The sequence below is a fragment of the Heterocephalus glaber genome, unplaced genomic scaffold (assembly GCF_053883595.1).
Source record: "Heterocephalus glaber isolate CG9 unplaced genomic scaffold, H.glaber_assembly_v1.0 deba00001442, whole genome shotgun sequence".
In the NCBI taxonomy this organism is placed as follows: domain Eukaryota; kingdom Metazoa; phylum Chordata; class Mammalia; order Rodentia; family Bathyergidae; genus Heterocephalus; species Heterocephalus glaber.
In genome coordinates this window covers 19,915,798-19,940,102 of record NW_028258296.1, presented here as the reverse complement: position 1 = coordinate 19,940,102, position 24,305 = coordinate 19,915,798, and the positions used below count along the sequence as shown (strand labels likewise).

The window sequence follows — 24,305 nt, the reverse complement described above, 5'->3', positions numbered from 1 at the left end:
ATCCCCACTGGACCAAAAGATCTATTAATGGGACGGACAAGATTGGGTCTTCCTTTTAGTGTCTCTTCAACCTCTAGAACAGTGAGTAGATTCAGTAGGCATTTAATAAATACTTATTTAATGAATGAAAGAATGAATAAACAAATGAATTTGAGTTATAAAAATATCTGAGTTTTAATTACAAAACTGATGAATTTATTGTTTAAAAGAGTTGAATAATGATTTTGTGGTTTTTATACTGATTTACTTCATGTGTCACTTAAACATTATAGTAAGACAGCAAATATTAATTACAACTTTATTGTTTATTCTCAAAGTATCAATTCCGTAACATTTGAGTTTTCTTTATAGTGACAAAATCAACATAATAAATTTCACCTTGATATCTCTTCAATTTGTTCTGTTCAAATAGCTTTTCAGCTTTTTTTATTAGTTCTTCTGTAATTCTTTCCAGATATCTTCTTTCTTCCTTTATTTGTTTCATTTGTTCAATAATTTTTTCTCCTGAAGATATTATAACACATACTCATCAATGCTGAAAATCTAAAAGATGGTTCACATACTAAAAGATGGACTGTAAAACTTAAGAGTCCAAAATAGCATAATATATTTTGCCTAAGACTTGTTCTCCTTGCTGCACTTCCCATTATGGAGAATGTGGAGGAATTAGTAATTGGACTTCTACATAGCGTCCCTTTGCATTTACATACATGTGTAGAAACTAGGTAAAGCTCAAGTAGTTATGCTTATATTTTTTGGTTTATTTCTTTTGGCAAATTTATCTTGGGCCCAAAGCTGTACTTAAATTTTACATAGAAAGTGTGTATTTTAGAGTAAGATCATGACACACAGTATATTAACCATTGTTATTCTCTCATTATTTTGTTATGAAATGTTTTATTTTTTCATAGAAGAAAAGTGTTTTTATATTTTCTTCATTAATATTTATTTGTATTACCTTAAGATAAAAAATAAAATATTTCTTGACTCAGTAAATTATATTAATGAGTAAATATATGCAATAATGAACACAAAATTCATGCTTTTACAGTAAAATATACATAACAAAATGTACTATTTTAGCCATTTTGAAGTATATAGCTCAGTGACATTGATTAAATATATGTTGTTGAGCAACAGCATAATGATTTCTGTCTCCAGAAATTTTTGATCTTCTCAAATTGAAACTCTGTGTCCATTAGACAATAATTCCCCATTAATATATCTAACCTTACCCCACAGACTCATTTATACTTACGATCTCACAATACCTACTCTCACTTTGTAATAAAGAGATATCTGTTACTCCTGAGGAAAGAACAGGTTGTCGTTGACAAGGAAGTGAAGGGAAATCAATAAGGTCTAGCAAAAGGACATGCTCCTTTTCACCTATCTATAAGAAAGCATAAAAATCAATAAGATCTGTTAGACTACAGATTCTTTCTTCATTTTTCTGTAATTATTTGATAATGTATAACAGCAATCCATATTTTTTTCTCTTATGTACTTTTTTTCCCATTAAGTTTATTGGTACATTTTAGGTATAAAATACAGTTACATTCATCATTGGGATCTTGTACCTTTACATGAGTATCTTGGTTCTTATTTTTTTCCCCTTCCCTTGCCCTCCCTTCCCTATTTGCAAAGACCTTGTTTCCATTTTTTCCCTCTTTTTATATTTTTTCCTTTCCCTTTTTTCCCTTCCCCTACCCCTCCCAATTCCCCTGCTCTTTTAGACCTTTTCTTCCGGTTACACAATATCAGTTATACATTTTTTAAATTACAATATTAAGATCTAGGAGACATTACCACAGATTTTACAGAATTTAAAAGGATATAGAAAGCATATTACAAAAATCTTTTTTGAAATAAATTTGACAACTGCTAAGAAGGACCTTGGACGACACATTAATGAAACTAACTCTGGAGGAAATATAAAATTTGAATAGCACCTATTAAAGAAAGTATATTCCTAGCTTGAAAACCTACCTATATGACAACAGCAGGCTCATAAACATTTTAACTGATAAATTATATCAAACAATTAAAGCAGAAAAAAGAAGGAACACTTCTCCCCTCATTTGAGGAACTCAACATTGTGCTAATCCTAAAACTGGATAAAGATAACAGAAGAAAAAGTATGAACATAGATAGAAATTTGTTTTAACAAAACAAACTATTGAAAGTCAGGTCTGGCAGGATGTAGAAAGTGGTTTTATTATAGGGATGGCAGTGTTGGTTCAGCATTGGAAGATCCACCCCCAAAAGTCATCATTTAAACAGAGGAAAGGAAAAAGCCATATGATCCTGTCACTAGTTGGAGGAAAAAGTATTGGACTAAATTCTACAGCTGTTCATGGTCAAAGCTATCAGGAGACTAGAAGTAGAACAGAACCTTCTCAACAGATTAAAGACATGTACTCCATACTTCCAGTGAGAACGCCTTATAGGAATGGAGAAGATACAATGCTTTCTCCTTAAGGTGGGGAACAAGGGCAGATATGCTTACTCTTTATCTGTCCATTAAACTTTGAAACCTAGGCCCCACCAAAATAGTCTGGCAATAAAATGACACAACTAGGATAGGATTGGCATGGCAGAAGCAAAATCTTTATATATAGATGAAATGATCATCTACAGAGAAAGTACTAAGAAATCTCTAGGAGCCCCTAGAACTTGTATTTGAATTTATCAGGATTAGAAAACACAAGGTATACATAAAAATTCAGATCTGTATATACTTGCTATAAATGAAGAATTGGATATTGAAATTTAAAAGTTATGTAGTACAAAGGACCTAGAAAAGTTAAAAACAAAAACAAAAACAGTGTTGTAAGATGTTTAGTACCTACTTTTAAGACTTCTTCTAAAGCTACAGTAATCAAGGCAGTGTTGGTGTAAGGAAAGACATAGAGATCATTGGAATAAAACAGAGAATCTAGAAATAGAACCACACATATATGGTCCACTGAGTTTTGAAAGATTATTTAACATTAACATTTTATAGAATATAAACTCAATTCGAGAGCCGAGGAAGAGATAGTGTCTTCAGCAAATGGCACTAGAACACCTGGTATCCGCATTTAAAAAATTAACCTTAACCCTTTTTTCCCATACATGAAAATAACTTGAAGGGATCTATGTACCTAAATAAGAAAGCCTAAAAGTATAAAACTTTAAGAAGAAATTATAAGGGAAAATATTTATGAATTCAGGGTAGGCAAGAACTACCTAGGATACAAAAAGCATGATGTATAAAAGAAAAAAATTGATAAATGGGATTCCATCAAAATTTAGAACTTTAAATGACATCATTAAAATGAAAAGTAGTCCTTAAACAGACCATATTTACAATACATATAACCTAAGACCAGAATATATAAAGAATTCTTAGAGCTCATTAATAGACAACCCAATTAAAATGTAGACGTAAGAAGATGATAAATAGCCAGTAGAGCACAAGGAACTCTGTGCTAGTGTGCTATACTGCCAGTGTGCAACTCTAGAATTAGAAAAATACTAATCAGTACAATAATAAGATTGAATTATACACTCATTAGGGAGATGAAGTTAAAAGTTTTAAAAGCCTTGTCATGACTTTTTCTTTTGGTTGGATTTTCCCCCTTTGCATTTAATTTGTCACGCCCAATGGATTCATTCTGCTTGGTTTCCTGGGGTTGTGATCCTCATTGTCTTTTCCTAGGGTATTGTCTAAAATTTTTTGGAGTGCCGGTTTGGTATTCATGAAGTTCCTGAGGTGCTCTTTGTCATGAAAGTATCTCATTTCTCCATAAATTTTGAAAGATAGTTTTGCAGGGTACATCAATCTGGGTTGGAGGCTGTTTTCCTTTAGGGCTTGAAATACATCACTCCAAGCTCTTCTTGCCTTGAGGGTTTGCATTGAGAAGTCTGCTGTGATTCTGATGGGCTTTCCTTTGTATGTGACTTGTTTTCTCTCACTGCTTGTAAAATTTTATTCTTCTGTTGGATTTCTGGAATCCTAACTATTATATGCCTATGTGTAGATTTTTTTTTTTTTTGATTAAGGCTAGCTGGAGTCCTATATGCCTCACTTATCTGTATGTCAAGTTCTTTCCCCCTCCTTGGGAAGTTCTCTGCCATCACTTCTATGAACAGTTTTTTTATGTCATCTGCAGTCTCTCCTCTTTCTTCATCGACTCCAATCAGTCTTATGTTATTCTTCTTTGCATCATCTAGCAGCTGCCGGATTGATTTCTTGTGTTCCCTTACAATTTTAAAGCAATTTTTCTTTTCCTCCTCACTAATTGCAATCTTGTCTTCTATATGTGAAATTCTATCCTCACATTGGTTCATTGTGCTGCACAGACTTTCGATGGAGCTTTTAATCTCTTGGAAATCTGTTTGTATCTGTTTTATGGATTCCATTTGTTTCCTATGTTGGGATTCCATCATGTTCCTCAGATCCTCTATTTTTTTTATCTGTGTCCTCTCTAGATTTATTAATCATGTCTTCCACCACGAGCAAAATCTTTGCTGTTATCTGAGTAATTATTTCTGATTTCTTTTTTCCCAGATCCTCTTTTGTTGCCAGTTCAGAGAGTCCAGGTGGTTGAGTATCAGATTGTTTCATCTCGTTTCCCTTTGGGGTTGCTGTAGGTGATCCAGAAGTCTGTTTTTGAGACTTGTTTATGTGTCTTCTCATTTCCACGGGAGGGGGTGCTTCTGGCACCCACACGGCTCACCTTCTCTGCCCTAGGAGCTTGGGATGGCAGCAGGAGAGCTTCCTTCTGGGTTCTGGGACCGGCTCAGCTTCTGTGCTCTAGGTACTTGGGATGGTGGTGGGGGAGCTTCCTTCCGGGTGCTGGGACCGGCTTACCTTCTCTGCCCTAGGAGCCTGGGATGGCTTTCTCTTATGTATTGATGAATGCTTTCTGTCACACAACAGTCTCTCTACTGCACTATATTGCTTGGGCATTATCCACAGACATTTCAAACCAAAACAAATTTTAAATGTATTATTTTTCTTTCCAAACATGATTTCTTTCCAAGATTTCTGGTCTCAGTTATTTCATATGATAATTTCTTAAATTTTCTAGGATGGCTATTTTCTTTTCATCTTGGGTTAATTTTGATCATTTATATTTGCTTAGAAAATTGATGCTTCTATCACATTTAAAAAAATCTTAGCAGTTTCACATTTTATTCTCATATATTTTATCTTCTCTGCTTTCATTTTTCCTAGTTTTCATTCTTCTACCATTTTTGAATAAATTACATCAAGCCTTACCATGTTGATGTTTCTCCAACTACCTACTACCTACAGATCTTGAATTGTTTTGAATTCTGTTAGGGTTTTCATTTCTCTAACTCAATTTCTACTTTTAACTTCATCAAGTTCTTATTTCTATATTTTTTCTAGCTTATTTATTTTATTAAGTTACAGAATCAAATTCTCACAGGGTAACAGAAACCAAATGCATTAGAATCTCTCTGCACATACTTCCAACTATGATAAAAGGCAAATAAAATTACACCTATTTTATGCCCATAGCATAATTGGGACATAGAATCCTTCAATTTACCTGGGAATAGGAAAATAAGGACCCTAAGCCTAAATGTGGCCAGGAGTTTATGTCTGGGCAGAGTCTCAGACGTGGTCTATGCATCAGAGAGCACTACATATAGGTAACATAGAAAGTATCAACCATAGTCTAATGTGGAAGAAGAGGGTGCTAACTGGAGTGGTGAGGTACTGAGAACAAGGAGACCCATTAGATCATAGCACTTTCTCTGAGGGGATAAAAGAGAGGGCCTGAAAAATGTAGGGTGCCAGCGTTGGCAATCATCAGACAGCAGTTTCTGAGTGAAAAGAAAATGCACCAGGAGGGAAGAGTGTCTCTTTGTAGGTTAGTTTGGTGAGAGAAAAAAATAAAAGTAAAATACAAAGTATTACAGCATCTAAAATTTATTTAGAAGAAAACTTCAAAATTGAGCTAAAAGTGGTATAGAAGCAGAGAAAAAGTAATAATACTCCCAACGTAAGTTAATTATAATTAGCCAAGTGTCTTAGTTATATTTTTCTTGTTGCTGAGAAAAAATACCTGACACTCAAAATTGAAGGAGGAAAGGTTTATTTTGGCTTACAATATGTATAGGTTTCAGTCCATAGTTGACTGGCTAAAAGGCAGGGTGGCATGGCAGAGAGATGGCAGAGAGGAAAAACAGTTCATAGCAGGCAAAAGGCACCAAAGCAGCAAAGTAACAAGCAGCAAGTAACAAGTGGCAATAGCAGCCCATTTTTTGTTCCCTACGTTCTATCCAGTGTGGGATACCATCATGTCATGAATCAATCCCAGCATCACACACTCAACATCCAGCCACCTCTGAAAAGTCCCACCAATGACTCCTTGAGGATTTAGGAAGACATCTAGATATAAGCCATAACACCAAGTGTTTATCGATAACATCATAAAACAAAAATTTAAAGAAAAACTCAATAAAGTTGAAAAAAAACCCAGGAAGACATGAGGTGGACATTGGCCAAATGCTAAGAAAGAAAGAAAAAAGTTCTCAGAAATTAATGTAAGTTAGCAAATGTCCAACAGAGAAACAGATATAACCAAAAATACAGTAAGGATAATAAAGAATAGGATAATAAAAAGAGCCAAGAAAATAAAATGTAAAGAGTTATAAAATTAATCAGGAAGTGATATACAACATAAAGAAGATCTAATACTAATTATGATCCCTGAAAAAGAAAAATAAAATGACAGAACAAAAATAGTATGTAAAATTTAAAAAATTTTAAAAATATTCTTGAAATAAAAGAAGTTCTGATTTTCATACTGAAAACAAGGTCCACCACTTTATATCCAGAAAAACTATATAAAGTTCTCAATTGCAACATAGCTTGAAAAAAAGTATATATAATAAAGGAATCCTCTGACCTTCCAGGCAAAAATATACAAGTAAGTTTACAAAGAATAGAAAATTAGGATTGGGATAATACTTCCCAACAATGACATATAAAGTAAGACATCATATACACTCAAGGGAAACAAGACAAGGATTATTTTTAGTCAATCAAGTCCTTCAAGTACCAAGACTCTAGAGCAGGAATTAGCAAATTTCTGTAAAGAACCAAGGAGTAGTAAAATTGTTTTTCGTTTTTAGAATTCTTTAAAACTATAAAAAAATTTCTGAGCTCACAGACCTTACTTAGCAGACTGAAGGACTTAATTTGCCCTTCTACTAGAGATAGTTTTAAATGTACAAAAACTAAGGAAATATTGTGATCTAGAGCTTCCCCTACACAGGTTTTACTTCATCCAGGAGATGACTGAAAAAGTTTAAAATGTGTTGGTTCTCTTCAAATTCCAAAAAGAAAATTATCACTGACACTGCAAGAGAAAAGAGACAGTTTGAAGAGAACATATAACAGAGTTGTCTAGAAGGGTAGTAATGGACCAGAAAGATATAGTTTGTACTTGATGGCAGAATTAAAGATTCACTTGAGGTTTGTTTTCTGTTGACTTGTGTTGATGTTTTGCCAAATGAGAATGAAAGGCTGGTAACCATGGAAAAGTTAATGGTTTTAGGTTTTTAATTTGAAAAGGAGGATAATAATATCTCCTCAGAGATGCTGAAGTAAATAACTTAACCTACATAAAGTACCTAGAACAGTGATTGGTCTGATAAATGCTATATAATTATAACTATATCATCATTATTATTTAGATTATTATTATATTAGTTAAGAGCATGAACTATGTATCCATTCTAGATGACTTAAGATAGACTCCCAGCTCCATTATTTATTACCTATATTATGACATGGGCAAGTCACTGAATTTATTTGAGCCTCAGTTTCCTTATCTGTAAAATGGGGATGTTGACCATAATCTACCTTATAGGGGTTTTTTTGTGGAGATTAAATGAATTGATATGTGTAAGATACTTAGAATAATGAATATTAGTTGGTACTCATTGTTAGCTATCACTAAAACTAGTATTGTTAGCATCTTACGAAGGTGCTAAATTTATTCCTGAAAATATTTGCAAGTTTCTCCTAGTCTTTCCATCATTTCTTTAGAATAAATTTGTGAAATGGATCATGTCAATTAACTCTTTTGAACTACTGCAGTTTAAATTAGACAACATATCCAAGGTAAAAAAGATAGCAACTAGTGCCTAATAGTAAATACCTACTACTCTACTACCTCATCACACTAGAGAAATCTGTTCTAAAGACCTGAGTTAATCAAGTACATTCAATTATAAATTAGTTATTAAGCTGCCAGTTAAGTAAAGATTAACATAGAAAATAATCAAAAAAAGTATTGGTGCATCACCTTTTCCTCTCATTCAGCCATATTATTTATTCACTCACAAAAACAGGAAAAAAAACTGGACTATCATTGACAATACTGAGATTAGAAGCATATACTTCTGTAGGTGTTATAACCAGAAAACTCAGCTATTTTAATCTGCAGTTTAATTTAAATTTCTGTTTAAGCATTAGGCTGTAATGCCATATTTAAACAATAATTTTAAAATCATACCTGATTGTCCTGTCTTCTGTTGATGATTTGATCTTCATTTTTCCAAAGAAATTGACTGAAATTGACAGATTTGAGAGTCATTCAAATATGATTTTATGAATGTAAACTTTCATAGTGTTATATGAATATTTTATATATCTTACTTGACCTATAAATGCAGTTATAAAATTAAAAATTTTTAAATTCAGTCTAAAATCCAAGCAGGGTGACAGCTACTGAAGGGGCTGAGGCAGGAGAATTCATTGAGCCCAGGAGTTTAGGAACATCCTGGACAACACAGTGAGACCCCATCTCTTAAAATAAGTTAGTTTGAGGCCATTATCATATTTTCTTTCCAACTCATTAATGATCAACATAAACTGCATTTACCACAACTAATGCAATCATATATCATTGTATTATAGCTAAATGCAAATCATAGTCCATTATCTATAATAGAGCAAAATAACTGGAAATCTTAGAAACTTCAATTATGGATAATTGTTTATAAAACCTTTGTCTTAATTTCAAAAAATTATAAGCAAAATTCTTGTCTAAATACTATAACACTGAATGAAGTGATAGCAATGTGAAACTCAAACATATTTATTAGTTAACCTATAACCAAGAATTTACCTATATCCAAGAATGTAAGGGAGGCAATAAGAATTAGTTCTAACATTAGGTTGCCCTAATGAGAAAAATATCACAACAAAAATAAACTTAGTAATAAATTGTCCCTCATCATATTGGAGAGAACTGTTAGTATATAACAATAAAGATGAGAATCAGGGTAATTTTAGTTGAAAGCATTACTAATTTCAGTTATATATTTGTTCTAATTTAAAACCCCTTATAACAGTACTCTGGATACCACATCCTTTTTCTTATAGTTTAGCTTATGACACATAGAATCAACATCTACACTAATTACCTTTTTTGGTTGTGAAAATAATCATTTGAATCTTCCAAAGATGCTGGCAATTTAGAATTTTCTATGTGACTGTTTGCATTCTGGCTTTTGTTTGGAGTAGCTTTTTTCTTAACTGATGCTGATGTTCACACATAGCAAATAAAGTTCAAAATATTAAGGAAATAATAAAAGAAAAGTTTTTATATGTACATATCATAATCTTGTTCTATGTTTCAGAATCCTCATGAACTTTGCTATAGAGATTTAAGGCAACAATTTTCAAAATGAATTTCATGAAACATTAGTTTATGTGAAAAGAAAATTCTCTGGTCACTTTGGCAGACACTGAATTAAGCAATAAACAGGATCACAGATCCCTTTACACATTCACATACAGACACATATACACTCGTACTGCAGGACTTCTGTATGTGCAACATGAATCTGCCAGAGTAATTCAGGTTGTACACAAACTTTGTCTTTAAAAACCTTTTACTAAAAGCATGTTTTTGAAATATTTCTCTCAGGCACCTTCTCTAGAAAATGTTAGTGTAATTATAGATCATTAAAAATCATTTGTCATTTTATATATTTTTATTTATGAAATTTCCCTCATTTTAACAGTATTTTCTATAAAGGCAGACAATCTATCTTTAAAACATTAACACAAATATTCTATGATCTATGCATAAACAAAAGATCCATTAACCTAGCCATCACTGTTAATGTATACTTCCCCCATAAGTAAATTTTTTAGAAATTTAGAAAATTAATGAGTCAAATTAATATTTGAAAAATCATTTTGCAAAGGTTGTCAAAAGTTTTTGCAACCTGCTGCTCATATTGGTTCAATTTTAGTTTGGCTGCTACCATTTATTTCCCAGTTGGCACTAGCAAAGTCATTTAATGAAAAGAAACACATTTAAAAAAAAAGATCTACTCAATGCAAAATGACAAAAAAAAACCCTGGCTTTGAAAAAAGACAAAACTAGTAGATTTCACAGCTATAAAAAATATTATTAGTTTGGAGGGATTTATTTAACATATCTGTCTTTCCCATATAAACAGCATATTTCCTTATGTAATATAAAAACTGATTTTTTTTCTATTCATTCTTAGAGTTTACTCTATTTTATCAATAGTATATTTAATTCTGACAAAACTATTTTTAATTACGCAGTACTTTTTAATAAAATTATTAATTCATAGGTGCAATCAGACAAAACTTTTTGAATTTTTAGAAATACATATGTCCCCAACATTAAATTTAATTTTGCCTTGGTTTGATACTGCTTTTCTGAACAAGATCCTTCTGGTCTCTGAGTAATGCCAAAGTTTTATGTGGTAAATCACTTCCTTTTTATTTTTCTATAGTTTTAATTTTATCTGAAACACTCCTTATAAAAGAAGGTAGAGTTTATCTATATGCTGTAACTATTTCTATTTTATTTTAACATAAAGCAGAGGGGTTTTTTCCTCATGCTTGGCAATTTTTTAATCCCCAAACTGAATTGTAGCATTCCTTTTACATACTTCCATTTGTAAGCAAGGTTTGCCCAATATTTACTCACAGACCTGACTACTAAAACATACTATAATAACCTTTATCTTCCCCATTTCATTTGAAATCACCTTCTTCTTGATTCTTGCTAAAAAGTTCTTTCAAAATGTTTTCTAAAGAACTGGGAATTCTTCCAGGTTCTTCCTTCGACAAAGTTACACTAACTGGTCTCTGGATTGTTCCATCAATCTCAGCAATATCGTTATTAGTTTGCAGCCCATCTAAAGTAACTGCTGATGATGCTGAATAAACGTTTCCTAAATGGTCCATTACAGGAAGCAAATATAATTCTGGTTGAAGAGCCTAAAACATACAGGAAAATTTAAAAATTAGTTTGTAATTAAAAAACAGTAGGAGTTAAAAAATTAGTATGTTAAAAATATCATATAACATACATATGGAGGAGCAAATGATTTGAGTTTTAGTTCTGATTCTTGCCTTTCCTTCACCTAGAAAAAAATAAGTGAGAAAAAACTGAAGCTTTTATATTTTCCATTTTTACCTCCATTCTCTTTGCAGATGACATATATGTGTAGCACATATAAATCAAATTTTAAAATTATGCCTAGATTTTTAAAGATGTAGAATATAATGCTATTTCTATTCACTGCATCAAATGTAGTAGAAATTCTATGTCATTTAATAATAATTATGGCTATCACTTGCATGGACTCGCCATACAAAACCAAGGAGAACATGGTAGTAGATGAGATCAGAGAGGCATCCTGCTCCTTAGGTACTCCTTATCTCTTGCCTGAATCACTAAAAACCTCCTAGCTGGAATTTCTACCTGCAATTTCTTTTCACTTCAATCCATCTTTTTCAGGTGAGGCCCAATAAATTTTTATTAAAAGTTTTAATCATGTCGCTGTTTTGCTCAAAAACTCCAGGCTTCTGAAAGAGTAGCAAACTATAAATCATGCATTCAAGATCTTCAACAAACTATAACTTGCTATCCACTATTCCCTTCCATGCAGTTACTGTTTTAAAAAACACTTATTCATTCTTGGTTGCTACATGAAATACATTTCAAGGGTATGATCCTTACCAGATTCTTTTTTCTAGTTTTGTACATAGAAAAGCATCAATAAATATTTGTTGAAAAAACTCCTTGTATGATCACATTTTAAATGTCTTTTTGCTTCATCTCAAGGGAATTTACGCACAAAAAATCCCATCCTTTTAGTGCCTTGTAACATGCATTTAAGAAACATAATTTGGTAAGGTATGCTTTTATTTTATCAGAAGGAAAAATAAGAACACTCACCACAGCTAAATTATTTCCAATGCATTTTAGAAAGAAAAATTTTTCTGCAACAGCATCTTCACCAAGGAACTCACCAAGGCGCAATCTCAGGGCCCGTAAAGTAAGTTGAGGAGACACTCTGAAATATCACGAAATTGCTTTATAATATAAAAGTAAATAGGTTTTGGATATACTAATGATTAGCAACTTTAGCCAACTATCTTGGACTAAATAATAATTCATATATCAGATATATTGCTTCTATATTGCCTTGCATTCTGTAAATCTTGATATTTTTCAAAATAAATGACTCAAAGTCTGTCTTTTAAAATGACACAAATACTATTATAAAAGTTCATTTTGCACTAAAAAGGAAAATAATTGTCTATTCTGTAATCCATCTCCAAATTTTATGATTAAAATAAACCTTTACTATGGAATTTATGTACTTTTAAAAATTTTATTTTATTAGCTCATGTTTGTAGTACATCATTAATGCATTGATTGCGGGTGGTTGGTACATATACATGACATCTCTTATTTCTTTTTATGTCCCCTTCTCTGCCCATCCATGTTTCAGTAGTCTTCTCATTTGCCAAAGATATATCTCCCTATTTCCCATTTTCTTTTATTTTGCTCTTTGATTTATTTATACTTTGAGTTTCTCACATAAGAGACCATAAAATATTTAAGCTGTGTATCTTATTTATTTCACGTAACACTATAGATTCAAGTTACACCCATTTATACACAAAGACTGATTTAGCCACAGATACTTATTTTGGAAGTTTAGCAGGAATAATTAGTGCTTAAGAATTTCTTTTATGATCAAATGCTGTCAAACCCTACAACGTTACTCATTTGGGATACTTTCCTCAATATCTAAAATTTAAAGCCATAGCTTATGTTATTGTTAGAAGTTCTTGTTTTTCTAGGATATCACAGGAAAATTAGAGAATTTATTCATGAAACCATTGTTTGATCAACACATATTTACTGAGCATCGATTATGTAATCTTGTCCCACAGGATGGAAATTTGGCAATCAACAAAACAAAAATCTCTTCCCTCATAGACTTTAACTGGGAGAGTAAAATTAACAAAGTACATAAAATACAATTCATAGGCTAAGTACTATAGAAAAAATAAAGCAGGAAAGGATAAAAGGGATTATAGCTGTTATTTAAGATGCAGTGATCAGAAAATACATACACAAAAAAGTAATAGTTGAGTAGAGACCTAAAAGAGATAAGAGAGCATGTGGTAAGGGCAGAAAATTCATTCAAGTGGAAAGGAACAACAATGACAAAAAGTCCAAGGATCCTGAGGTAGGGTGATATCTGAAGTATTCTAGAAGAGAAAAGAGGCTGATGTGATTGAAGAAAGAGATGGGAAAGTTTAGGAAGAGGAGTAACTCAAGAGAGATAAAAGAAGGTAGTCAGATCATGTTCTATCATGTGTGTTTCTGTGAGTGTGAAAATATACACATAAACACATTATACACATATAAAGTGTATAACACACATATATATGCTCACTATTTATATTTTAAATAGTTCTAAGGAAAGGGCATTAGAGATATATCACTTTATATTCAGAGCTCTTCAAACACATTTTTAAAAAATTTTATTTTATTGGTACATTTTAGGTACACAATATAATGACATTCATCATTGGAAATTTGCACCTTTACATAATCTCTCTTGGTTCTTATTTTTCCCCCTTCCCCTGCCCTCCCTTCAACCCCTCCATCCCACTCTATTTACAAAGACTTTGTTTCCATTTTTTTCATTTTCTCATATTAATTCCATTCCCTTCTTTCCTTTCCCCTACCCCTTTCAATTCCCCTTTCCCTTTGCCTCTTTTCTTCCTATTTCACACTATTATACCTTTTAGTCCTTATTTGCACTTTCAGTTTCTCACACTAGAAAAACTATTTGATATTTACATGTGTCCTATTTATTTCACTTAAGAGTATTGCCTCAATGTGCATCCATTTAGCTATAAATGTCTAGTTTCTCATTCTTTATGGCTGAGTAGTACTCCATGTTGTAAAAAAACCACATCTTCTTTATCCAGTTTCCAGTTGATGGGCACTTGGTCTGTTTCCAAGCTTTAGCTATTACGAACTGTGCTGCTATAAACATGGATGCACATATATATCGCTGTGGTATGATTCTTTTAATTCATTTGGGAAGATACCCAGCAGGGGAATAGCTGGGTCAAATGGCACCTCTAGCCCTAGATCTTTGAGGTATCTCCATACTGATTTCCACAGTAGTTGCACCAGTCTATGCTCCCACTAGCAGTGGAGCAGTGTTCCTCTTTTCCCACAGCCCTGCCAGCATTTGTTATTGGTTGATTTCATGAAAGCAGCCATTCTTTCTGGAGTGAGATGGAATCTCAGAGTTGTTTTCATTTGCATCTCTCGAATGACCAGTGATGTTGAATATTTTTTAATATGTTTATTTGCTATTTTCACTTCTTTGTCTGAGAAGTGTCTGTTCATTCAGATGCCCATTTTTGGATTGGGTCTTTAAGTTTGGGAGGTCTGATTTTTTAAAAGTTTTTTATAGTTTCTAGATAGCAGAATTTCATCTGAGGGACAGCTGGTGAAATTTTTTTCCCACATTGTGGGTTGTATCTTCACTTCATTGATTTTTTTGTATTATTCTCTTAGTCTCCATTGCATTGATTTCTGCTCTGATCTTTATAATTTCCTCCTTTGTATGAGCTTTCGGTTTGTCCTGCTCTTCTTTTCCTAGAAGCTTGAGGTTAAGCATCAGGTTGTTTAATTGGGCTTGCTCTGTTTTCCTAATATGAGTATTCACTGCTATGAATTTCCCTCGTAAGACTGCTTTCATTGTGTCCCACAGATTTTGATATGTTGTATTTTCATTGTCATTTAATTGAAGGAACTGTCTGATTTCTTCTTTAATTTCTTCTGTGACCCATTGGTTATTCAGAAGTGTGTTGCTCAATTTCCATGTATTTATGAAATTCTTGCAGTTTCTTTTGATCTCCAATTTCATCGCATTATGGTCTGATAATATACAGGGGATAACATCAATTCCTTTGCACTTACTTAAACATATTCTATGAGAGAGTATGTGGTCTATTTTGGAGAATGACCCATGTACCGCTGAAAAGAACATGTATTCTGATTTTGTGGGGTGCAATACTCTGTAAACATCTGTTAAGTTCATTTGTTCAAGAGTTTGAGTTCTAGTATTTTGTTGCTTGTTTTTTGTCTAGTTGATCTATCTATTTGTGACAGTGGAATATTGAGGTCCCCCACTACTACTGTATTAGTGCTTATGTGATTTTTCATGTCTGTTAGTATTTGTTTTATATAGTTGGGTGCACTAGTGTTTGGTGCATACATATTTATGATTGTCATCTCTTCCTGTTGGATTGTTCCTTTTATAAGGATGTAGTGTCCTTGTCTCTTTAATCAGTGTTGGTTTGAAATCCACTTGACCTGCAAAGAGGATAGCTACTCCTGCTTTTTTTTTGGTTCCTGTCACATGGAGTATTGTTTTTCACCCTTTAACTTTTAGTCTATGAGTTTCTTTCTGAATTGTGTTTCTTGTATGCAGCATATTGTTGGATCTTGCTTCTTGACTCATTCTGACAGTCTATTTCTTTTGATTGGTGAATTGAGTTCATTAACATTGATGGTTATAACTGATACTTATTGATTTATCATTGTCATGATGTTTTCTTTTTGTTGGATTCTCCCCGTTTGCTTTTAATTTCTTGTCATGCCCAGTGGATTCATTCTGCTTTGTTTCCTGGAGTTGTGATCCTCATTGTCTTTTTCCTAGGATATTGTCTAAAATTTTTTGGAGTGCTGGTTTGGTATCCATGAAGTTCCTCAGGTGCTCTTTGTCATGAAAGTATCTTATTTCCCCATCAATTTTGAAAGATAGTTTTGCAGGGTACATCAATCTGGGTTGGAGGCTGTTTTCCTTCAGGGCTTGGAATACATCACTCCAAGCTCTTCTTGCCTTGCTGGTTTGTGTTGAGAAGTCTGCTGTGATTCTGATGGGCTTTCCTTTGCATGCAATTTGTTTCTTTTCTCTGCTTGTAGAACTTTGTTCTTCTGCTGGGTTTCTGGAATCTTAATAATTATATGCCTATGTGTAGATTTTTTTTGATCAAGGCTAGTTGGAGTCCTATCTGCCTCACTTATCTGTATGTTAAGTTCTTTTCCCCTGTTTGGGAAGTTTTTTGCCATTACTTCTGTGAAGAATTTTTTTTATGTTGTCTGCACTCTCTCCTGTTTCTTCATTGACTCCAGTCAGTCTTATGTTATTCTTTGCACCATCTAGCAGCTGCTGGCTTGATTTCTTGTGATCCCTTACAATTTTAAAGCAATTTTTCTTTTCCTGGTCACTAGTTGCAATCTTATCTGCTATATCTGAAACTCTGTCCTCACATTGGCTCATTCTACTGCGTAGACTTTCAATGGAGTTTTTAATCTCCTGGAAATCTGCTTGCATCTGTTTTATGGATTCCATTATGTTCCTTGCTCCTCTATTTTTTTTATGTGTGTCCTCTCTAGATTTAATTAATTAATTAATTAATTTATTTATTTATTTGTACCGGGGATTGAACTTGGGTCCTTGAGCTTGCGAGGCAGGAGGCAGAACCACTGAGCTAAATCCCCAGCCCCTTCTCTCTAGATTTATTAATCATGTCTTGCACTATGGGTACAATCTCTGCTGTTATCTGAGAAATTATTTCTCATTTCATTTTTTCCAGATCCTCTTTTGTTGCCATTTCAGGGAGTCCAGGTGGTTGAGTATCAAGAGTGTTCCATCTCGTTTCCCTTTGGGTTTGCTGTAGGTGATCTGGAAGTCTGGTTTTGAGGCTTATTTACATGTCTTTTCATTTTGACGGGTGGGAGTGTTGTTCCTGGTGCCCGCATGGCTCACCTCTTCTGTGCTGGGAGCAGTGGTATATTGGCCCAGAAGCCTCCTACTCTTCACTGGGAGCAGTGACATTTCAACTTGGAAGCCTCCTCTGTGCTGGGAGCAGTGGTATGTTGGCCCGGAAGTCTCCTACTCTCCACATTTTTACTTTCAGATAATTTTTCTCTTAATTCTTTTTGTGTATAATCAAATACACAGGTTATATGCCATTTTTGGGGTAACAGTATTATGGCTAAATGACATCTCTTTCTACCAAAATGTTTCATTTAACTGTTACATAATCCTATTTGTATTAGTGTTTATTAAATTAGGAATGGATCCATCAAATGAAGAAAATATTTTCCACTTATAATTTTTAAATTTTCTGAAAGAATTTTTCTCTGCAGAAAAAAATGATTTGGTTTTGTACTTTGATTTGTTTTTGTACTTTGTTATATAACTAGAAAATACTTGCCTTATAAATCCAGCAGAAATAAATTTGTTAGCAACTTCTATTGATATAGTATTTAACTTATAGTTCCATGATCCTTCAGGGACATAAAAAACATGAAGCTCCATCAACTGAATGAAAAGAAAAGCAGTTAAAATATTTTTAAGATGGACAAAAATCAACTGATATCCTATAGAATTTTAATAAATAAAATTGAAATAACATGAAAACATGCATCCCTATGAACAAATAAAAAATCAAAAAATTTTAAAATTAGCTATTTGGCACATGGAGCACATTTTCCTTGGAAATGATGTTGTAGATATTGCTTGTTTCCTAGATTATCTCCATATCTTTGATAAATATTCTCTTTCTGTGGCCTAAAATAAAAATACTAATTTTCTCATCACCAACCTTTATCCCTCCCACTTCCCCAGCTACTCATTCCTTTGGAGTGATCTTATGTAATCTTTATCTTTTGTATATCATCTCCATACTAGAGTTGTGAGAATTGGTATCTCTGAGTACCTTCAAAAATGTTAACAGCGTGGTTTGGAAAATGTATTTGTTTTCTAGAATTCCAGGAATAACCTATTACAGATGTAGGGCACATCCATAAGCTTATCTGTGCTTATATAAAGCCATCCACTTTTCTATTAATGTTTTATAATGAATCTAATTAGAATCCTTCCATTTAAAATATTTAGAATACTACAACAGAAACAATTGCAGCAAATTTACTCACATTTCATTTCATTTAATTAATTAATTTATTTTTTGGTACCAGGGATTGAACTCAGGACCTTGTGCTTGCGAGGTAGGTGGCGGAACCACTGAGCTAAATTCCCAGCCCTCTCACATTTTATAGGCTAAGGAAATTTGCTGTTCACTGAATATTAAAAGTCAAAATATTTAAATGATTATACTCTAATTTTAATATTAAATATCTGAGGAAACTTTAGTAAAAGTTTGAATATGACCTATTATTAAAATGAGTTTTTATAGGAGATAAAAATGGTTCTTGCACTGAAGGTGAGGCTCAAATTGTTTTTCTAAATAAAATAAATTATTTCTATACTTTTGATGAAGTATTAAACAAAAATTTAAATGTTTGCATAGACATGATAGTAAAATTTGCCATGTGGTGCATTTTGAATAGCAGAGTAAAGAATGATTTCCTAAGTTATACTGTTAAATATCTGCAAAAGCTTAAGAAGTTTGAAGTAAATATGACATATCTTTATATAAATGTATTAATATGTTACAGGGGAAAATATTTCTTGACCTAAACGTTTGTATGTATGCTTCTAGAAAAATACACTTCACATTTTTTTCAGAACAATAAAATAGTTGAAAATTTTTAAAGTAAATATATTTTAAAGTAAAACATTCTATTTATACCAAAATCCTGGTTTATTATCATCTTTTATTTCTGGATTTAATGGAAATAGCCCATTAATATTTTCACTAAATTTCTTAACCATCAAAATACATTAAAAGATATATCTACATGGGGCACATATTTTTCCATTTGCCTTAGGCTTCAAAATGGCTACCTATAGGACTGTTGAACCCTATTTCTATTTAAAATGTTGATATCTTGTTCACTATGGATTTTTTGCAATAACTTTAATTTTTAAAAATATTGTATTAAAATGTTTATCTTGATTTACTAAAATTTTTATTGGCCCCTTAAATTTTGCATCATGACAGCAAGTACATCATTTACCTTGGACTAGTCCTGGCTCTGTAAGAGGTACAGAAACTAACCAATAAACATAAAACACTAATAGGTTAGTATATTATAAGCAGACAATTACTAGGAAAAAAGAATAAAAGCAGAGTAATGAAAATAGGGAAGACAATGATTGGAGAAGTTTTCAATTTTAAATAGAATAGGGTAGGTATCACAGAGCAGGTGAGATTTGGGTAAAGAATTAAGGGAAACAATAAATCAGTCAAATGATATCCTAGATAAAGAGTTCTAGGAATAGCTAGCGGCAGCACTTGGGAGGCTGAGGCAGGAGGATCGCCATGAATTCAAGGCCAGCCTGGACTACTGGAATAACTACATTGCAAGCCCCTGTCTCAGAAAAGCAAAAATAAATAAATAAATAAAGCTAAAGGAAAGGCCTCTAGGTATGATTAGTATGATTAAGGCAGAGAGAGTAAAATAGTGGCAGACTGCCAGCAAAAGATTCCATTTGAGAGTCATGGTCATAAATTTAAGGTGAGAATAGTCCTTGTGCTGGCATATTTTTCTCTAACCATGTTCAGCTGCCTGAAGTAGGTAAGGTATAGGTGAAGAAATGAAGGAGAGTTGTTTTGCAAATGAAAACAGTAGAGCAAGAGAAGGGCAAAGCGTCAAAAGTATGCACTAAGGACTGATCAAGACTGTTCTATGGAATTTAAGCTAGGTATGCAGCACATACCTAGTTTTATTATTACTGAGAAATAAAGATGGCAAGATCAATTCACTGGAGGTCTCAATTTAGAATACTAGAGAAACTGAGCTAATGATGCAAGAAGTATAATTGAATAATGGGATACCTGAGATGAGGAATCGATATCTAATACTTTATGTAACTGGCAGTTTTTGATTTATCAAAACTCAAAAACAATGATAGGCATAATTTTCTTACCTCTGATGAAGAAGGTTGACTTGAATTGAGTGACAGGCTCATCAGTGTCTGCAAGTTATAATTATCAGTTGGAATTCTGGTTGTTCTTCTAACTTTCTTCATTTAAGTACTACTATATATTCGATAGATTTTTGGCTTGTTTAAAAAAGCATTGCACTTACTGCTGGCCTCTAATTTGTTAAAAAAGTAAAAAGAAATACAAAAGCTTTAAAAGATTCCAAATGAAACTTGGCCATATATACAATCTTATTCTCATAAAAAAGACACACTACAAATAAACAGGTAGGTAATTGCAATGAAATGAACATACATCTTATATGCATGGTCCCCATCTTGTAAAATTGCAAAAGCAATACTCTACTTTAAATTTAGAATTTTCATCTTTTCATGGGCCAGCAGTGTGTGGTTGTATACTCTTTTACAAAGCTGGCCAACAGCAGTGAGACATAGGTCCCAGTCAACCACAGGAGCCCAGATGGAAACAGCTGATACTTCATTCACAGTGTAACAAATTGAAAGCTATGACACCCAGTAGGTGTATTAAATGCACTTCAGTTTCAACTTATGATGGATTTATCAAGATGTAACCTCATTCTAAGTCAAGGATAATTAGGTAAATTAGTTAATTACATTGTAATGGACTTTAGACTAGGACATATTTTACTATTCTAAACAAATCATTTTACTCTGAGTAAAAAATTAACTATATAGTAGTTTACATAACACAGAACTGTACTTTTGGAAACAGAAAGATTGAACTTATACAAATGACTATAGAATGATAAGTTTTCTCATTTCTCAATAAATGTAAACAATCACTCCAGATGAAAATAGTAGTCTATAAATGTATCAAGCATCATTTATATATTGTTTTTCCTGAGAGGATTTATGGCATGATAAAGTTAAAAATATATAAATATATAATAAAATTGAAAAATAGGCAGCTGATTTATTATTTTAAAAAGGGATCATCAAAGTGAGTCAGTCCTTAAGGATATGATAATCATACCAAGACCACAGTAGAAACTATTTCAGATTTCAAAACATTGTTCCTCCTTGGTTTATATTAAAATAGTAATGATTTAAACACAACAAAATTTTAAGTCCTCTAACCCTGATTATAGTGCCATGAAATACTATCAGATACTGCTAATTATTTTAATGATATCAAAATTAGAAGATTATTTCCCAAGATATACAATGTTCTAAATAAGTTTCACATATTACTTCCTAGATACATTTCTTATAATTAGAAAGTAAAATGTGATTTGTCATTTTGGCTATCTGATACACTACTTTAAATACATCAGTATTCTAAGAAAACATTTAGTTTCATTTCTATATCTATTGAAAGGCTTTCTGCCTTTCTACTAATACTAGTTTCTATTATGAACTTGTTATGACTCATATGCATATATGGCCACTTCCTTATTATATAAAAATTTGTGATACAATAATTATACTATGTTACAGTTTAGATCTAGAATGTTCCCTCAAAGCCTCATGTGTTCAAAGATGGAACTTTTGGAAGGTGACTGATCACTTGGAAGGTGACTGATCATGGGGGCTCTATACTTACCAGTGGACTGATCCACTGAAGAATCCGTAACTTCATGTGCTGTTAGGAAGTTGGGTATACTCTGGAGAAGCAGGTCTCTGAGGTGTGACCTGTAAGAGTATATCTCTCCTCTTGCCTTCCTTCCTCTCTACTTCCTAATGACCATGATGTGAGCAGCTTTCCTCCACTATGCCCCTCTTCTATGATCTTTGTGCCTTGAAGCCTGACTGTAACCATAAGCCAAAATAAACTTCTCCTCCTTTAAGTTGTAAGCGTTGGTTATTGTGTACAGTGACAGGAAAATGACTAAGGCACAGTATGTGAGAATTCATTGATTATTGGTGTGTAAGTTAGGAAACTAGAATTTTTAGTTTCTGTAAATATATTAAAATATTCTAATTCAAAAAATTCTAATTAAGTGAACTGAAGACAGGTCACTCAAGACCTGCTTTGCAACTATCCTAAGGTAAACTGCCCCATTATAATATCCCTTCTAAGATAACAGCAAAGAAGTCATGTTTTGGATTGTAAGAACTCCATTTGTTATTTCTGACTGGATCAGTGCTGGAGACCAAATCCTGGGGCAGCCCAGAAACAAATAAAATGGCCCAACATCAATAGATGAACCTTTAGGAATTAAAATTGAGAAAATATCTCAAGGCTAAAGTATTAGTTGGTAGATACCAAAGGAAGAATAAAGTACAAAAAGAACTCATGAATTAGTAATATCATACTCATCAGATAAGCCCACGTTATGAGTCATAGCTATAATTATTTGTAAATAGCCATTAAAAAGTAGAATACGTGAACTGGTCATGGGAGGCACATTAAGGAGATACATAGCTTATTCACATTTACAGATAGGCACTACAGAGAAAAATTCTTGATGACTTTTTTCTGCTGAAGCCACGAGCCTTGGATCTTCCAGTTTGGTTTATCAGTGGGAAAGTTCTTGGTTTTGGATTTTTCATGGACTATCAGTCTCCACTACTGCTCTGTGTTCATCTCTGTAATAATCTCTCCAATTATTGAGGTAACATGAATAATTGTTATTATAACCAAAAGAGGCTAATTAAAACTTCAGGCTTGCTTAAAATTTGTAGTATATCCTAACCAAACCACATATGCAACCCTGACATATAACATTTGGGATTTTCAAATTCTTTACCTATTACTAATTTGCTAATGAATAAAATATTGCCAACAATTCATACAAAAGAAGACTTAATAACCAGAGTGACTGTAGTGTTCTGGTACAATCTCTCATTTAGTGCAACATTTTGTTTTACAACCCTTCTGCCAAGAATGGAAAATCAATTTTATCTTGCACACAAATTCCAAGTGAGTTACTAGGCTGGGGATGTAGCTCAGTGGTACAGCACTACCATACATGCTCAAGGCCTGGAGTTTGATTCCCAGAACCACAGAAAATAAAAGAATGTGATAAATAAGTTACTGAAAAAGATCCCAAGATCACATCCAGTCTCAATAGGAAAAAAATACAGAAATTATCATAGTCAACTATGGATTTGGGAAGAAGGACTTTCAGTCAGTAGCAGAGCTGAAAATCAAGCTCGAGAATTTCTGGTCTTCCGTGCAGTGCTTAGAAACAAGAATTCTGGTCATTTTTAGTACCTGTCTGATTTGATAATAGGATATACACAACTAATAGTCAATGGATTTTATATTCATTTTTAAAGGTATTTAAAAAAATTGATTTTATTGGTACACTTTTGACATAATGATCACATTTATCATGGGGAATTTGCATCTTTACATAATGTATCTTAATTCTTTTTTCCCCCATTCCCTACCTTTCCCTTCAATCCTTCCTTCTCCTTTTTCAATACTGTTTCTATTATTTTCCTTCCATTCTATTTTATTTTTATCCCTATTTCCTGCCTTCTCTTCCCCCTCCCCTCTCCTTTGTTCCCCTCCCTATTTGAACATTTTCTTCCTACTTCCTAATATCTATCATTCATTTTGGTCCTTATTTAAACTTTGAGTTTCTCACAGAAGAGAAACAATGTGATATTTAAACTTGCGTGTCTAATTTATTTCACTCAAAATTATGTTCTCAAGGTGCATCCATTTACCTAAAAATATCTCAAGTGTATATCATTCTTTATGGCATTGTAGTACTCTATTGTACTTTTAAAAAACCACTTTTTTTTTTTTTGGTCCATTCATTCGTTGATGGGCATCTTGGCTGTTTCCAAGATTTAGCTATTACAAATTGTGCTGCTGTGAAACATGGGTGTGCATATACTGCTGTGGCATGGTGCTTTTAACTGTTTGGGGAAGATACCTAGAAGAGGAATAGCTCAGTCAAATGGAACCTCTAGTTTTAATTTTTTGAGAAATCTCCATATTGATGTGCATATTAGTTGTACCAATATACACTCCCACCAGGAGTGGAGAAGGGTTCCTTTTCCCCCACAGCCATGCCAGCATTTGTTTTTTAAAAATTAATTTTACAGACATAGGGATAAAGGGA

General features: G+C 32.9%; 1 protein-coding gene across 1 annotated transcript in view; it reads right to left on the bottom strand.

Annotated features, from left to right (window-relative positions):
* The window catches only part of Spata1 (spermatogenesis associated 1), a 31,585-nt gene extending 10,579 nt beyond the window's left edge, over window positions 1–21,006 (bottom strand). The window contains exons 1-9 of the mRNA XM_021255461.2: window positions 20,251–21,006; window positions 17,633–17,739; window positions 12,264–12,381; window positions 11,392–11,445; window positions 11,068–11,299; window positions 9,457–9,574; window positions 8,544–8,598; window positions 1,276–1,393; window positions 379–504 (exon numbers count right to left, since the gene is read on the bottom strand). Coding sequence (XP_021111120.1) covers window positions 379–504; window positions 1,276–1,393; window positions 8,544–8,598; window positions 9,457–9,574; window positions 11,068–11,299; window positions 11,392–11,445; window positions 12,264–12,381; window positions 17,633–17,739; window positions 20,251–20,352 — 1,030 coding nt within the window. The 5' untranslated portion in view covers window positions 20,353–21,006. The remainder of the gene's footprint in view (window positions 1–378; window positions 505–1,275; window positions 1,394–8,543; window positions 8,599–9,456; window positions 9,575–11,067; window positions 11,300–11,391; window positions 11,446–12,263; window positions 12,382–17,632; window positions 17,740–20,250) is intronic.
* Window positions 21,007–24,305: the final 3,299 nt, after the last annotated feature.